The 16188-nt window shown below is 54.3% G+C and overlaps 3 protein-coding genes across 3 annotated transcripts; 2 read left to right on the forward strand and 1 right to left on the reverse strand.

Moving 5' to 3' along the window:
• Positions 1-981: 981 nt before the first annotated feature.
• On the forward strand, positions 982-2568 carry BGZ61DRAFT_351164 (uncharacterized protein; the record flags this gene model as incomplete). The annotated part of the gene is made up of 3 exons (XM_046240310.1): positions 982-1561; positions 1616-1908; positions 1960-2568. Coding segments are annotated over 3 exons (1482 nt in total), but the record flags the coding sequence as incomplete, so codon positions are not given.
• Positions 2569-3524: 956 nt separating this feature from the next.
• Positions 3525-11012, forward strand: BGZ61DRAFT_450674 (uncharacterized protein). The gene is made up of 3 exons (XM_046245749.1): positions 3525-4058; positions 4112-10477; positions 10534-11012. Exons 1-3 carry the CDS (start codon positions 3885-3887, stop codon positions 10549-10551), a joined length of 6558 nt encoding a protein of 2185 aa, XP_046104487.1. The 5' UTR covers positions 3525-3884; the 3' UTR covers positions 10552-11012.
• A 111-nt stretch (positions 11013-11123) lies between these two features.
• On the reverse strand, positions 11124-12144 carry BGZ61DRAFT_477464 (glycosyltransferase family 8 protein; the record flags this gene model as incomplete). The annotated part of the gene is made up of 2 exons (XM_046248898.1): positions 11124-12043; positions 12099-12144. 2 exons carry the CDS (start codon positions 12142-12144, stop codon positions 11124-11126), a joined length of 966 nt encoding a protein of 321 aa, XP_046104488.1.
• Positions 12145-16188: the final 4044 nt, after the last annotated feature.

Consider the following 16188-nt stretch of genomic DNA (forward strand, 5'->3'; position numbering starts at 1 on the left):
TCATTTGAGGCTCATGCTCGCCTCACTCGGTTCCCGCCGAGCTTCGTATGGCTCCGAAGCCTCCTTATCGGCCCCGCCTTAGTGGTGGTTGGTCGGCGATTCATGCTTGGTGTGGTTTGGCGGCATTTGCCTGCCTGAGACCTCCTCCTCTCCTCTTCTGTTCTTGCTGGTCGCTCTGACCGGTCTGCATAATGGTGATACCCGGTTGGACGAAGCTTTCCCATTTTTATCCGCCTCGGTTTTGCTTTCTTTGAGCGTTAGTCGGGTGGCTCTGACCTAACTGGCCGGGTCGTGCCCGGTTTGCCTGGGAGCCGCTCTAGACTCGCCGTCCACCAACACAGACACGCGCATCCTCGGGATCCATTTCCCTCGTGATCTTCTCCATCACGATATCTCATCCTATCCCCTTTTTGAGTTGTCATTACTCACGCAGCCTTAATCTCCCGCCTACCTTCGGAATTAGCCTCCCCTAACGCCTGGTGACCTCCCTATCAAGCTCCAACCTTATATCCCCCATCAGCCGGCTCAAGTGTAGCTGGCACCTTGCGCCCGCCCCGCCCTTACAGTTACAAACCTGTCCTACTACTGGAAGCCCAGATTGCAACTATTCCCGACATTGTCTTCAAACATATTTATTTTTGCTCTTCATCGCCGCCGATCAACATGGATGCTTATTCTATATGCTACACTAGTCCTTCCAGACGCAACTCTTCCAGGATCTACCAGGATCTCAGATCAATTCGCCTGGCCAGCCTGGCCGATCTGGACCAGGGCCAACTCTTGAAGAAATTCGCTACGATGGAGGGGCTTAAGCAGGTACGAAAGACCACCATGGCGCCCTAGTGAATGCCTTGTCTGAGACCAGCTCTATGACTAGGTGTAGTGTTGCGGCACATATCTCCTCGTGGCTGATATCCGTTATCCTTCTCCGCCACCAAGATACATTTGTGTTACGTCGCTGACTTGATTTGGCAGCGAACCAAGGGCGATCTTGGCTCAAAACCACACGTCGCCGTGGTTGGCGCTGGAATGTCTGGCTTGCGATGCGCAGATATCCTCCTACAGTATGGCTTCAACGTCACCGTCATCGAGGCCCGGAACCGCGTTGGAGGCCGTATGCATCAGGAGACGCTTCCCAATGGACACTTGGTAGATCTCGGCCCCAACTGGATTCATGGCACAACAGACAACCCTATGCTGGACCTTGCCAAGCAGACAAACACGGCAGTTGGCAGTTGGGACACCGGGTCCTACATATTTGATCAAGCTGGCGACCTTTTCAGGATCGAGGAGGGAGAGGCATATTCTACTATGATGTGGGACATCATCCAAGAAGCCTTCAAGCACTCAAATAAGTCATACAAGGACATTCACCACGACGAGAGTCTGCATGACTTTTTCCTCGGGAAATCTGTCGAGAAGATCCCCGATACCGAGGAGGACTACGAGAAGAGGCGGAAAATTCTCATGCAGATGTCTGAACTGTGGGGTGCGTTTATCGGAAGTCCAGTTTTCTCTCAAAGCCTAAAATACTTCTGGCTGGAGGAGTGCATTGAGGGAGGTGAGCAAAAGTTACCATGCAAGATTTCTGGAGGTCGTTGCTAATATTTTGCAGAAAATTTGTTCTGCGCGGGAACCTACAAGAAAGTTCTGGATACCATCGCAAAGCCAGTTCTAGAGGGTGCTAAGATCAAATTCCAGACCAAGGTCGAGAGGATATCCTATCGCATGGATCCCGAAGAGAAGGTCAAGATCCAGGTGGAGGGTGGACAGACGCTGGAATTCGACGATGTCGTCGTCACAACTCCCCTCGGATGGCTAAAACGAAATCTCGATGCATTTGAGCCTGCACTTCCAGCTCGCATGACCAAGGCGATCGAATCTATTAGCTACGGTTGCCTGGAGAAGGTATTTCGTGTTGATATATACTGAATACCACTGTACTAATTCACTATGCAGGTATACATCAGCTTCCCAAGGGCGTTCTGGCTTGCACCCAAGGGCGAAGACAGAAAGGTCCAAGGGTTTGTACAATGGTTATCACCCAACTATGCTCCTGAATCAAATCCAGAGCAATGGAACCAAGAAATTGTCGATCTTGCTAGCCTCTCGCCGGAAACCTCACATCCCACTCTCCTCTTCTATACCTACGGCGATCAATCGGAGTACATTACCAGCAAAGTAGCGGGACTAGCGAGTAAGGAGAAGGACGGATTCCTTCTGAACTTCTTCAAGCCCTACTACTCTCGCCTACCTCACTACTCGGAAAGCGATTCCGACTGCAAGCCGACTGCTTTTTTGGCCACAGACTGGCTCCATGACGAACTTGCGGGTTTCGGCAGCTACAGCAACTTCCAGGTCGGCTTGGAGAATGGGGACGATGATATCCGGACGATGCGAGAGGGTCTGCCGAATCAAGGCTTGTGGATGGCAGGAGAGCACACGGCGCCGTTTGTAGGCCTAGGAACCGCCACTGGAGCCTACTGGAGCGGCGAGTCAGTGGGCAGGAGGATAGCCGAGTCTTATGGGCGGACGAAGCGGAGGAGTCTCGGACTAGAGAATCTTTAAAGTAGCCTTGGCTACTAGCTATCAACGAGTTCCCATCACGGGATGGTAGACAATCTCTTCTCATAGAGCCCATTGCCAATAGATTCAGACAAGGGCCACAAAGCCACAAAGATGAGATACCTGGTTTGAGCCGTCATTGGTAGATGCTTGGCTTGTGGATGTAGATGCTCGCGTGAGCCGGCGTTTGTGATGGACTAACTTCATTTGGAACTACCCACACGCGGTTCCTGATGGATGTGGAAGCTTGTCTTTCTTGTCTTGCACCTATTAGGTGAAAGAAAGCACGGGAATAGGACGACAGGGTGTCTTGAAGGGCCCACTGCTCTCACCAAACCGCCAGGGTTGCAAGATGGCGAACCGAAGCGGAGGGCATAACTTACCTAGCTCAACGACTCAAGATGGATGGGAACAAGGTACCCATGGCTCGACCAATAAGGCAGTGGAACTGGCGGGTAACTAACCGCTGGCCCTCTGAACCGTGCTCATACCCTTGCAACGCAATGCTCTTGTCCGGTACTGTACTGCCAAGCGCATGAAAGGGTGGTGTCGTGCCCATGACGTTTATCAGGGATCCGTTATCGATAGACGGCGCCCACTGAGAGCGCGATGTACGGGTCAAACGATGCTAGACGGCCGCGCGCCCGCCCTGAAGAGGCAAGACTTGGGGGCCCGCACGTCACCGCAGCCGCTAAATCACCATGCGCGGACCCCTGGAGGCGAGTCACGAGCCTATGCTTATAGCGGTCCTAGCGCTGGGCCTCCAGCGCATCACCCGCCGCTTGAGCAGCCTAGAACGTCCGCTGAGTCCCCCAAAGCCCCCTCGTCCACGGGCTCCACGGGGCGCTCCACTTGGACCGCGTTACGCCGCCTCAGCCATCCATGCCGTACTGGCCGGTGACCCGACCCTTTGGGAACCTCGACAACCTTGGGGACCTTTACTTCCATCAAACAAACAACTTTATCTTCGGTCCTGAGCGGTCGCAGCCACAGCCGCTTTATACTCCTCTCTTCCCACCCTTTCTCCTATACCCTGTTAGCCCTCGAACCCTTTCAGCCAACCTGCCTGGACTGTCCATGGCCTTCCGTTCCCTCTAATCATGCCCTACGGCCCCGCATCTGGCCGGGGGTCTACTGATAGCACGCCGACGCCGGCTCTGCCTAGAGGTTAACACCGTCGACTACAAACAACTCGAGCCGCTGACCGTCTCTTCTTTCATCTCCCGTCTCCCTGATCTTCACACTCGGCTGCGAGGGCAGCCATCGCCGCCGCCTCTCCCTCCGACCCGAGACCCGAGACCCTCGACTCCGTCGGCACCATGGCCATGTTCTTTCAGTCGTTCCAGAGCTCCTCTATGCCCAAGAGGCTGCTCCGGTATGCCTTGTCTAGGCTGGAGCTCCTCGACGCTGAGGCGCTCGACATGGAGAACCTGGACCTTGCGCTGGGCAGGAATACGGTGTTCGAGTTTCGCGATGTTGGGATCAAGCTCAAGGTAGGCAGCCACTGGGCCCGACGATATGTTGATAACGCTGACACCCAGCGCAGAAGCTTGAGAAGCTGCTTCAGCTCCCGGCCACGTTTAGGCTGCAAAAGGCCAAAGTCCTTCTCCTCCGAGTCACCGTCCCGATGGACTTTTACACGAGCCCCATAACCGTCGAGATCGATGGCGTTGATATCGCCCTACAAGTTCTGGGAGCTGGGCCCAAGTCGAGTCGCACGCCCGGGACTAAGACGCCCGAAGATACCGCTGTGGTACCCAATACAGTTGACCTTGCACAATCCTTCCTCGAGACACAACCATCATCGGAACGCCGGAAGCTCGAAGATGCCCTGGCCGCTGAGACCCAGGACCTCGGTGCCTCGGTTACGATGAGCGACGATGGAAGCGAGGAGGAGTCGTCGCTGGGAACGGGCCAGCCGCTTTCACTGCCCGCCTTCCTGGCAGACTTCCTACAAGGCATAGTCGACCGTATGCAGGTCAGGATAAAGGGCATCACCTTCCAGCTGGATGTTGAAGTGCCTGTCGAACCCAACTCACCAACCACCGAACTAGTGTCGTTTCAGATCGCTCTCGAAGACATCGATGTCGAAGGCGTCACTGCTCACTCACAAGAACAGGATGGATCACCCACCATCGTGCACAAAGAAGGCAAGCGTCACATATCACTGTCTAATGTTCGAGCATACCTCATCTCTGAAGCGAACGTATTTTCCGCGCTGGCGCGATCTCCATCGATGACATCCCCTTCTGCCGCCTCCTCCCCAGTCATGACGAGGAATCCTCCCTCCCGTCAGGCTACTACTCTATCGCAAGATAGCTTCCATGACGAGCCTATGGCGTCATCACAAGAGAGCTTTAGGCAGCGCTTTGATAACCCCGACGATGCTTCCGAACCCGATTACCCTCTTGGCGATAGCGAGGAGGCGCTCGCCATCCCTTATGAATTTTCCGATGCTGCAGATGACGAATTCGACGATAACCCAGCCACTCCTAGAGCCTCTATGTACCATGACTTTAATCACCCGGCTCTTGAGGACTCTATTGAGGATATTGAGGAATCGCTCGATGACCCTATCGATGAGCCTCTGTTTCACTCAACGATGGGTCCCACTGACCACACTTCATACTCGGCGGCATTTGAGGAGGAGAGAGAGAGGCCGCAGTGGGCAAGCATCGAACAAGAAGCCAGATCGGCCCCGTCACTGGATTTTCCATACCGTCCAGCTTACACTGACGCATTGAGGCCGCCCTCACCCGATCAACCTCTGGGGCGCTCTACCTCATCCAAAGGTAGCTTTGGGCTTGACTCGACCGGGGATCTCGCCGAGTCTCATGTGTACACGCATGAAGAAGCCGAGAGCATGTACATGAGCGCATTTTCTCAGAATGACCCCCAAGCCTCTGCGGCTTTATCTCCGGCTGCGTCACAGCATACTCTCCCACCGCCCGATTCAATTGCAGAGCTAGCAAGGTCAACGACAGAAGAAGTCAATCCAATTCTGGACGAAGTCAAATCAATTCCGGAAGAAGTGAAACCAACTCTGGAGAAGTCAATTCCGGAGGAAGTCAAGCCAACGATGGAGGGAGTGCAGCCCTCGCCACAGGAAGTGAAATCGACCACGGATGAAGTGATTCCAACTACCGAGGAGGCAAAGCCGGCACCGGAAGTGGAGCAACAGAAAGAAGAAGACTTGGTCCCTGTGGTCAAACCGCAGACACCTCGACCAGTTATGCCTGGTGGTTGGGAAGATGACGCGGATGACTCCCCTCCGCAGAATCCTGTCGATTCATCAATTTCAACGGATAGCTCACCTCAGACTCCTGGAAAGACTGATCCGCAAGCTGAATCTTCGGACAGCGACTCATCTTCACCTGCCTTCTCTAGGGCTTGCATTGCTGACCTGGACCCGGAGCGCCCACACACACCAGTGAAACAACAGGACGATGTGCCTACACCAAAGGGCCCAACCCGACTCGTCAAGGAGATCTTCAATCTCAAGACCATATCAATCTACGTACCATCTCAGCATCAACACATTCACGTTCATGCTGCATCAGCCGAGTCGGTAGCCCAGCTGTCCCAATCTCTTGGACGATCAGTGTACCCCCAGGCACCAGGTGCATTTTCAATTCATGGGGCCGCACCTACACTGCCACAGAGCCCTCCAGCGTCGAGTGCAGGTGTCGATAACACGCTTGAGGTAGCTCTCTCTCCCATCAGCATCAATTTCGACACTTCTCTTGGTTTCCTGCTTGCGATGGTCGTCGGCAAGTTGCTTGAAGCTGTTAAGGACAACAAACCACCTGCCACCTCACAAGATGGCAAGCAACAGGAACCAGCAAAGAAGGCTCTGGATGTCCAAATAGCACTTGAAGAGATCAAACTCAACTTTCTCAACAGGCTAGGTGGAGTTTCAGATACACCCGAGCGTTACTTGGACCCAACGGCATTTATTTTCGATGAGGAGGTGCTCTTGAGCACAACCCTTCAGAATCTAACCATATCGATGTCCCCTACCGAAATTGCGTCAAGGAGGACAAGTCGAGATCAGTCAACGTCCCAACCGGCTACTTTAACCAAGATAGACGTGCAAAAATTCCGCTTTGGCTATGCGGACGATGATATTGTCTCTTTCGACAGTGGCAGGCCAATGAGTACGTCAGTCAGGGACACCTTCCTATCTTCCGGTACAGACATTGGTATCAAGATTGTTCAGTCGGGCGATAACATCAAAACCGATATTGAAACGCTACCCCTTGTAGTCCAGGTCGACTTGCAGCGACTAGATGAGACGTTCAGCTGGTTTGGCGGATTAAGCAGCTTCCTGAACATGAGCACTTCCATCGCGTCGAGTCCTTCGCCCACCCCAAAGCCAGCAGTAGCACCTCAGCAGAAGCCTCGAGGTGTCCGCTTTGATACACCAATTGACCCTGGTGACAAGTCTGCCGCTTCCGAAAACAAGGTAAACCTCAGGATTGGAGGTGCCTTGGTGGAGCTTGTTGGAAGGGACTGCAGTGTTGCGGCTGAATCAACTGCTATCAAATTGGTCAGTCGAGAGGAGGGGATTGGTATGGCTTGCAGCGTGATGCGAGTTTCCGGGCCATTCCTAAAGAACTCTCAAGCCGATCCCGCGATCAGCACTGAGATCAGCGGCGTTCGAATGGACTTCTTAATGGCGCCTCAAGATAAAGACCTAGAGAGGCTTCTTGAACTCATTATCCCCACTAAGGTCAAGTTTGATCACGGAAATGATGAAATCATGGTAGACACACTCTTGCGTCAGAGAAGGAAGGGTTCTGTTCTGAGGGCCTCCGTTGATGCGGTCAATGTTCGTGTTCAGAATATGGCCCAGCTCTCGGTACTTCCAAATCTCGGGGAAGAAATCGCAAAGCTCTCGACAGTCGCCAAATACCTACCTGAGGACGATAGACCAGGGCTCTTGACCCTGGGGAAAATCCAGAAGGTGGGAGTGAGTCTGGATTTTGGAGGCAAGCTTGGACATTTGGGCGCCGAAATCAGCGACTTTAATGTTGGGCACATCTCGATGCCGTCTCTTGTTGCCATTGCGATCCACGGTATTTCTGTCAAGCGAAATAAATCCGAGGAATTGGTTGGCAGTTCGACATACGCCTTCCCAGAGATCTCATCCCGAGGACCTGTCATCATGGCTAGGATGATTGGAGACGAGATTGAGCCTGTCATCAAGTTGAAGATGCAGGATCTGAACATCGAGTACCGAGTTCACACTATCATGGATCTGTTGGACCTGGGCGAAGACGCAACTCCGCAAGATTTCGAAGCTAGCCTCGCTGCATCCGTCGCAAGCCTCGGAGATCAAGCACACCATGCTCTGGCAAGACAACCGAGTTCCCCTGGATCTGAGAAGACGAAGGCTGGGAAGCCAATGACTTTGGATGTCGGCTTCCGAGACTGTTTGCTTGGCTTGAATCCCTTGGGACAGCCTTCGAAGATGGTCATTGCACTAACCGATGCGCACCTTGTTGCTGTGCTCCCCAAGGATGTCGACACCAATGCCGTTCTGAACATCAACAAGGCCTCCATTCTACTCATCGATGATGTTTCTCAGCTTACGGAGAATGATTTGCCCGTCACCCAACGACCTCGTGCATCCTCCTCGACCTCTCGGCAAGTGGCAAACATGTGCGCACGGGGCTATGTGGACATTTGCTACATCTCTTCCGCGAAGGCAGTTGTAGACATCACAGCTGGTGAAGATGGAGAGAAACGGGTCAACGTCGAACTCAGGGACGATCTTCTAGTCTTAGAAACCTGCGCAGATTCTACACAGACACTCATCTCGCTAGCCAACGCTCTGAAACCACCAACGCCGCCCAGCAAGGAGAACAAGTACCGAACCAACGTGATCCCTGTCCAGGATCTCCTCGCTTCCATTTCTGCCGAGGCCTTCGGGAAGCCGGAAGGAGAGTATGATTTCGATCAAGACTTTGCTGGTGCCCAAGAATTAGCGGGTAGTGGTTCGGATGTCGACTTCGCCACCGACAGTCCATTGCAGATCGAGTCACAATTCTATGAGGATGAACCAGTTACAGAGGAACTTTTCGATGCCACGAGCAGCTCGCTTCTGTCCCATGGAACGACGATGAAAGATACCAATGAGGGTGTTTTATTGACTGGTTTTGATCCTTCGTCAACAAGCCAGAGCCAAGACTCGGACGACATAGATGACCTGGTCATTCATGAAGACTACTATGACCGCGACTCCTCAAAGGACGGCAAAGCCAAGGTGTGGAACTCGAACAAGAATACTTACGATAGAGCACCTGCGGATCTTGTAAAGCGCAGCCCCTTGAGTGTGTCTGTTCGAGATGTCCACGTCATTTGGAATCTCTTCGATGGCTATGACTGGTCGCATACACGAGATGTAATCACCAAGGCTGTCCAGGATGTGGAAACCAAGGCATACGAGCGCCAAGCACGATCTGGGCAGGCTCACGTGTATGAAGAGGAACTAGAGGACGAAGAGGCCATTGGGGACTTCCTCTTCAACTCTATCTACATCGGCATCCCAGCAAACCGTGATCCCCAAGAACTATCCCGGGCGATTAACGAGGGCCTCAATGACAATGCAACCGAGACTGAATCCGTCGCGACCACGGCATTTACGGCAACGACGAACCGAACCGTACGCTCCCGACAGTCGAGATCAAAGCGACTCAGGCTCAAGCGCAGCAAACACCATAAAATCACATTTGAACTCCAGGGAGTGAATGTGGATTTGATTGCATTCCCGCCTGATTCTGGAGAAACTATGAGCAGCATCGATGTGAGGGTGAACAACTTGGACGTTTTTGACCACGTCCCAACCTCGACCTGGAAGAAGTTTGCAACATACGACCAGGATATGGGAGAACGTGAAATGGGCACCAGCATGGTTCATCTTGAGCTTCTGAACGTCAAGCCACAACCAAGTCTCGAGGCGTCTGAGATTGTCCTACGGGCGACTCTGCTACCTTTGAGACTGCACGTTGATCAGGATGCTCTGGATTTCATCACTCGGTTCTTTGAGTTCAAAGACGACAATGTGCCTGTTCACTCCTCTCCAAGCGACGTACCATTCCTCCAACGTGCCGAAGTCAACGATGTGCCCGTTAAGCTCGACTTCAAGCCAAAGCGGGTGGATTATGCGGGTCTTCGCTCCGGACACACGACCGAGTTCATGAACTTTATTGTGTTGGAGGAATCTCGGCTGGTCCTGAGGCACGTCATCATCTACGGTGTTTCTGGCTTTGACCGGCTCGGCAAGACGCTGAATGACATCTGGACGCCAGAAGTTAAGGCCAACCAGCTTCCCGGTGTTCTAGCCGGTTTGGCCCCAGTACGCTCGATCGTCAATGTCAGCAGTGGCTTTAAGGATTTGGTCGAGATTCCGCTCCGTGAATACAAGAAGGACGGCCGGGTGATCCGCAGCATTTCAAAGGGCGCCGCAGCCTTCGCACGCACGACGGGCACCGAGATTGTCAAACTAGGTGCCAAGCTCGCCGTCGGAACCCAGTATGCCCTGCAGGGAGCCGAGGGCATGCTCTCCGAACAACAACAGCCTGAGGGCTCGTGGGAGGATGACGACCTCGATCCGGAAGACAAGAAGCAAATATCGCTGTACGCCGACCAGCCCACGGGTGTTATCTCCGGTATTCGAGGCGGGTACCGCTCCCTAACCCGCGATGTGAACTTGGCTCGCGATGCCATCATCGCCGTGCCAGGAGAAGTCATGGGGAGCCAGTCAGCCGGTGGAGCAGCCAGGGCAGTGTTGAGGCGTGCACCGACCATCATCTTCAGACCGGCCGTTGGTGTCACAAAGGCCATTGGACAGACCCTAATGGGAGCAACGAATTCTATCGATCCTAACAATCGGCGGAGGATTGAGGAGGTAAGCATTGATTGTTCTTCGATTTTGCACTTGACCCTTTACTCACAACTTGACAGAAATACAAGAAACACTAAACGCAACGACGAGACCCAAGAGGATCTCACTCACAACAATCCTTTTTCAAGAGGATGGATGCTTTCCACGACACGAATATACAACGAAGCACCAGCGTTACGGCTTACACATACAATTTTCGGTCTCTATTGGCTGGATCTTTTTCTTACACGTCCATTTTCTTGCACAGATAGCGGGTTTAGGTTGGGGCATCCGTTGCTTTAAGAATACAGTCACGCACCCATCCATGATAGATTGGCGAAAATGCAACGCCTCTTGATTACGTTATGTACATGCAGAGGCTTTGGAGACGGTATGTACGGGATGTTTTTCTAGTCAGGAGTTGGATTTCAGGGGCAGAACGTGGCTATATTGAGGTCGGAATTTTGAGCGTTTCTTATTGTCAGAGGCACTTGGCAGGCAGATGTTTGTTTGTATAGATGATACCTACCAGAATGATACCAATATTATGCGCGGCGTCTCGCAAAGTAAAGTTGGCTATGCCCCCAATCTTCTCGTGTACGCTCATCTGCCGTGACCTGATTCTCGTCACCACCAACGCCTCGCTGCCCCCTTACAAAGAGTTACTGCTTCAGTATCGGTCGTTGATTCCCTTTTCCGTTTCCTGCGCCTTTCTCTCCCGGTTTGCATCAATCCACCACTTGTGCGACTCCTCCGTGCCGGTCCACTCCCCCTTATCGTCTATCTCGTCCCACGGCTTCGGGCTCAAGATGTAGTGGATGTTCTTGACCTGGTCGTCGCGCCAGATGGGATCGTGTACGCCCTTCCACCGCAGCGTCTTCAGCGCATTGTAGATGTAGGGCAGAGGCACCCAGCGGCCGCGGTACAGGTCGGACAGCAGCGACTGGTCGGCGAAGTCCATGTTGGCGGCATCGGCCTCCATGTGGGAGACGATCTGGTTGTACAGCTCGGCCGACGGGTTGACGACCTGCAGGCCGCCGTTCATGAAGCCCAGCGGCCCGACGGAAGGGTCGATACCCTCGGTCTGCGCAGCGTCGGGCGTCGCGTGCTGGAAGGTGAAGGCGCAGTTGGCCGGCACCCAATCCTTGGGATAGTGCGGCTTCTTGAGCGGGTTGCACACGCAAGCGTGGCCGGCGGCGAAGACACGGGTGCTATTCTCACGGGAGCCCGTCTCGCTGAGGGTCGGCGGGTCGAGATCGAGGTCCATCAGCTCGTCCATGTTGCGCAGCACGAGCATGTCGGAGTCGAGCTGGACGACGCGCGAGTACTCGGTCAGCGAGAAGGGCGTCAGCTTGCTCCAGCAGTCGTAGAAGCGCGGGTCGTTGGAGTAGTCGCGGCCCTTGGTGGGCAGCAGGTAGGGGATGTGCTGCGTGGCGATGCCGCGGGCGCGCAGGGCGGCGTGGCCTTCTTCGGGGAACGTGTCGGTGTAGAGGGCGACGAGCGGGTAGCGCGAGTTGACGCGCTGGAGGGAGTGGTGCAGCGTGAGGAGGCCGGAGAGATAGTCGAGGTTGGTGATGAGGGTTGTCCAGACTGCGGAGTGGATTAGCCAGATGCCATCAGACAAGCGTTGGGGAGTGTTGGTTACCCTTGTCTGAGTCGACGGCGCGTTTCCTCGTTTCTAATGCTGCCATTTTGTCCGTGTTCCTGGTGTTATTCGAGGATACGGGTTGGGGAGAGTCTGTCGAAGCTGTACAACCGAAGTGATGATGCCGTGAAGTTGCGCCAAGTGTCTAGTTCCGGGTGGGGGAGGGGTTGAACGCCGAACGAGGCCCGGAACAGAGGGGTCTCAGATGCTGAGCTTGCAACAGACGCGGGAAGAGCGATAAGGGATAGGGTGAAATAGAATAAAGAGGTTTTGTTCAATAAAAATTTAAAATAATTTTCTATTATTGAGCAATTGGTGTTGAGATCTTATGCGACGAAGCTCGATGGCGGGGCACATTGGCGAAGCTGTCATGACGCAATTGACAATTTTGCGATCCAAACCGAAAATACTAGTTAGTCTCGATCGCCGAACAGTGGAACATAGGTAGCTTCCCAGTCTCCAAAGCGCGGTACTTTTTTTTTCCTGGATTTATTTCTTTTCAAATTAATGCATACTGTTCCGTATTCCTAAGCATTGCTTTCATTATCTTTGACGGAGAGGGGCAGCATGTGGGCATTCGGTGAGGACCAGTCGACAAATCATGATTTAAAAGCAAATGCTTGCAAGCCAAGCTATCAAGCTCGCGTTATCGTGCTTCAGCCTCTCGATAAGGCAAGTCATAATCACCGGCCCGGTTTCCTGCAGTTTAAACGGAGTCGTGACCCAGGAGAGCGAGACCTGGGAGAAGATCAACAGCGTAGAGATGCAACACCGGCTTCTCAAGCTCCGGGTAATTCAGGAAACGGATCTCCCCGCCACATCCCAACTTGGACGCTCCATATGCTCATCAGACCCAATCGCAGAGGATTCGTGCTCTGGCGTGTTGTATCACAGGTGCATTTATTTATAACCCACCCTCCGGACTTGTCGCCGCGAATCGAAGGAGGGGGCCAGCAACAATAATCGGATCACCCGGCTTCCTAGTCTGCATGATGCGAGGGCAAAACAAAAACAGTCAGAGCATTGCATGTGAGACCTTGACGACTACGCAAGCGCAAGTGACGGCCTTCTTGATGCCACTGCTAGAGAGTGTCAGGGCGCATGGTGGAAGATACAGGGAGACAAGGTTAGCGGGTGGAGTGGCCCTCGAGACGGCGTCCAGCGAGATAATGCAAAGTCGAGGGTTGACGAAGCTCTACAATCCAGGGGCCAGATACCACCAGATACGCCCCAATCACGACGGGAGGAGACTGTACCTATACCATGGAGTACATGGAGTACTGCTGGACGGGATGGCACGAGCTGTCACGATGGTGGTGTCGACGGAGGAGGGGTAAGCGTACAAGACCGTACGAGGACTGTGTGCTCCTTTTGCCGGCCTTTCGTTTCGCAAGATTCGGGAACAAAAGAAGACTAGCAAAGATCTTCAATTCAGTCGGATGCGTCCCGGGGCCATTTGATTTGATTTGAAATGTGAGGCTGTCGGATGGTCCCGATGATGGGCAACTCAGAAGTATCGGTGGCCCTGCCGACGCTTGGTCGGTGAGGGTACGTACCTTTCTGTTGAGAACGGTCATTTTAGACAATACCCACGGTGAGCCGCATGCTTCACCTCGCCCTTGTCAGTACCAGGTCAAACTCGGTGAAGCGAGGCACGGCCGCACGGGGGGGCTGGTCAAACAAGCACAGTTCAACAGTTTCGTGACCCGTTTCCAAAACTTTCCAAAATAGCAACACGAAAAAGCTCCGTTGAAATTGGCCATTTCCTCGTGCCGCCTCAACGACCACCCCCGGCCTGGTTGCTGTCTGGTTGCTGTTCGCTGGGTGCTGGACCCGGCCCCCCGAGATATGCGTTTTCAGGCCGTGCTGGAATGGATCAGCCACCAACCGACTCAACAAGACAAGACACCAGCCAGCACAAACAACACGTGCTTCACCCCTGGACGGGCACTCGCACGCCCCCGGGCCGCTGCCGTACTACGTAGTACTATGTACGTAGTAGGCGGTGGGCGTCCCTGGTTGTGCTGCCCTCCCTGTGCAGGAGTACCGAAATCATGTACCTGGCTGGCAGCTACCGAGTGCTCACTACACCATCCGCAGCATTGAGCAATGACCCTCGAAGATGCCGACCACGGAGACGACAGTCGGACAAGATGGACGGTTCTCCGAAGATGGGCCTCGTAACTACGAAGAATTAATATCGGAATCAGAAGATGCTGCTCCTTCCTCTTTGCCGATATCGCCAGCAGCAGTCGGTCCCGGTGGCCCGCGGCAATGCTCAGCGGTGCCGACGGAAAAATCGAGAGACAGCATGTGTGCCTGGGACACAGAGGGCAGAGACTGGCGGCCAGCGCCCCCGGTCAAAAGGGGACTCCCGAGCAACCGAGATGGCGGGTTCCTGAGTCCCGTGGATGACAAGCCTTGGCCTGCCTGCGTTTCTCCTTGCTGCTGCGGACGTGGGGACCGAAGCCCGAAGGAAAGGGCCCTGTTCGGTGTTCGGTGTCACGGCTCGCCCTGGAGCTCGAGCTTGAATTCTGGGTTTGTGGGCGCTGCACACTGGCACAGCTCTCTTCCAGTAACCCCCAGCAATACCCCAGTGCCGTTCCGACAAGCGACTTTAGCTTGGTTGCCGCTTTTGGTGAGGGCGACCCAGGAAGACCCTAGAGGAACCCTTTGAAAGGTTGTCCCTGAGAAAGGCCGAGGGGGGGTGAGTTGCCGGTTTCACCTTGATTCATGTTCGAGTCTGGATGTCGTTGATTGCACGTCCCCTATCGTGGCTTAGCTGTGTTGTTTGAGTCCCATCCATCGAGCTTGAAGCGTCGACGGCAAATCTCACAGCTCAGCTAAGACACCCCCACCACGTTGACCAGATCTTCCGCCGTTCCCCTGCCGAGCCCAGATTGATCAGCAGAGAAACATGGGGGGGGAGAGGTGCATGTCGCTTAAAGCAGCGCTGCTCCACTTCGCAGTTGGCCCTCCATCCCTCTGAAGCTTTCTCAACGAGTTCCAATTCCAGTTCCCGTCCGCTCCCTTTTGCGATTTCCGACGGAGAGGGGCCCAAGAAAGGACGACGAGTGTGCCGTAGCAGGTACAGCGCAGTACGGCAGGCTTGTAACCTGCATTCAAAGGAAGCCCTTGGAGATGACGCCACCGCCATTCGTGCCCACAGACTCTCCTCGGAGGAACGTAGTGGATAGAACGATGGACAGCAGCGCACGTGGCGGTTTCTAGTTCCAAGTTTGTTTTGGCTGCCAAGGCTAGGGCCAGGACTGATGAGTCCCCGTGACACGTACGCTGAGGATGGAGAATGAGGCGAGGCCTCCTTGGGGATTCAGGGCTTGGGGATGTGGTCTGGAATCCCTTCAGCGCTGTTCACTCGGAGTGGAAACTGAGACACACCCACACGCCTTTCCTGTTTCCCCAGCGGGAACGGCAGTGCAAGGTGCAAGCTGGTGACAGGGCGGCGCCGCGGGTGAGGCGTCATGATTGGATCTCAACACGGCCCATGGCCTGGTTTCCCCGCCGCCATGGTGGTCTGTCAGTGGAGACGGCGCATGCATGGCGCGCGCGTTGCGTGTGTGCGTGAGCTTGTGCAGGTGTCGGTCAGAGAACATTGCGCGGTACGGGGAGCTTTGAGTGCATCGCGACGGACCCTCTTCCCTTCCAGCCCGGCCCTGTCCCGCGAGTGACGGGTGACCACCCTGAGCTGGAGCTGCTTTGTCCCCAGTGGGTGTGTACGAAGTACATAGTAGTACCAGGTCGAGCTCGGGGGGGCGGACCGCCAGCGGTGGTAGCAATTGTGTAATAGCGAGGAGGAGGAAGTCCGGAGTTTGAATAGTGTAGATGTGTAGAGTCACACCCTCTCTTCCCCTTGCCCTTCCCCTTCCCCCCCATCCATAGCCCATCCCCATTATGCCATTGTCTAAGGTAGGTAGCACTGCACGCCCTGAGTTGTAGTCGTACGAACATCTATATCTAGAGCTCCCAGTCTGTCCCGTCCCTCCTGTTTCCCCTCCATCTTATCCCCCCCATATCATCCCCATACCAACCTCGCCCTCACTCATCTTAACTCTGTCTCTTCTTATCTGCT

The sequence above is a fragment of the Ilyonectria robusta genome (assembly GCF_021365365.1).
Source record: "Ilyonectria robusta strain PMI_751 chromosome Unknown BGZ61scaffold_9, whole genome shotgun sequence".
NCBI classification, from domain to species: domain Eukaryota; kingdom Fungi; phylum Ascomycota; class Sordariomycetes; order Hypocreales; family Nectriaceae; genus Ilyonectria; species Ilyonectria robusta.

Coding starts and splice junctions, on each gene's coding strand:
- BGZ61DRAFT_450674 (XM_046245749.1), top strand. CDS start 3,885: ATGGCCATGTTCTTTCAGTCGTTCCAGAGCTCCTCTATGCCCAAGAGG. Junction 4,059..4,111: donor ATGTTGGGATCAAGCTCAAG/GTAGGCAGCCAC, acceptor CACCCAGCGCAG/AAGCTTGAGAAGCTGCTTCA.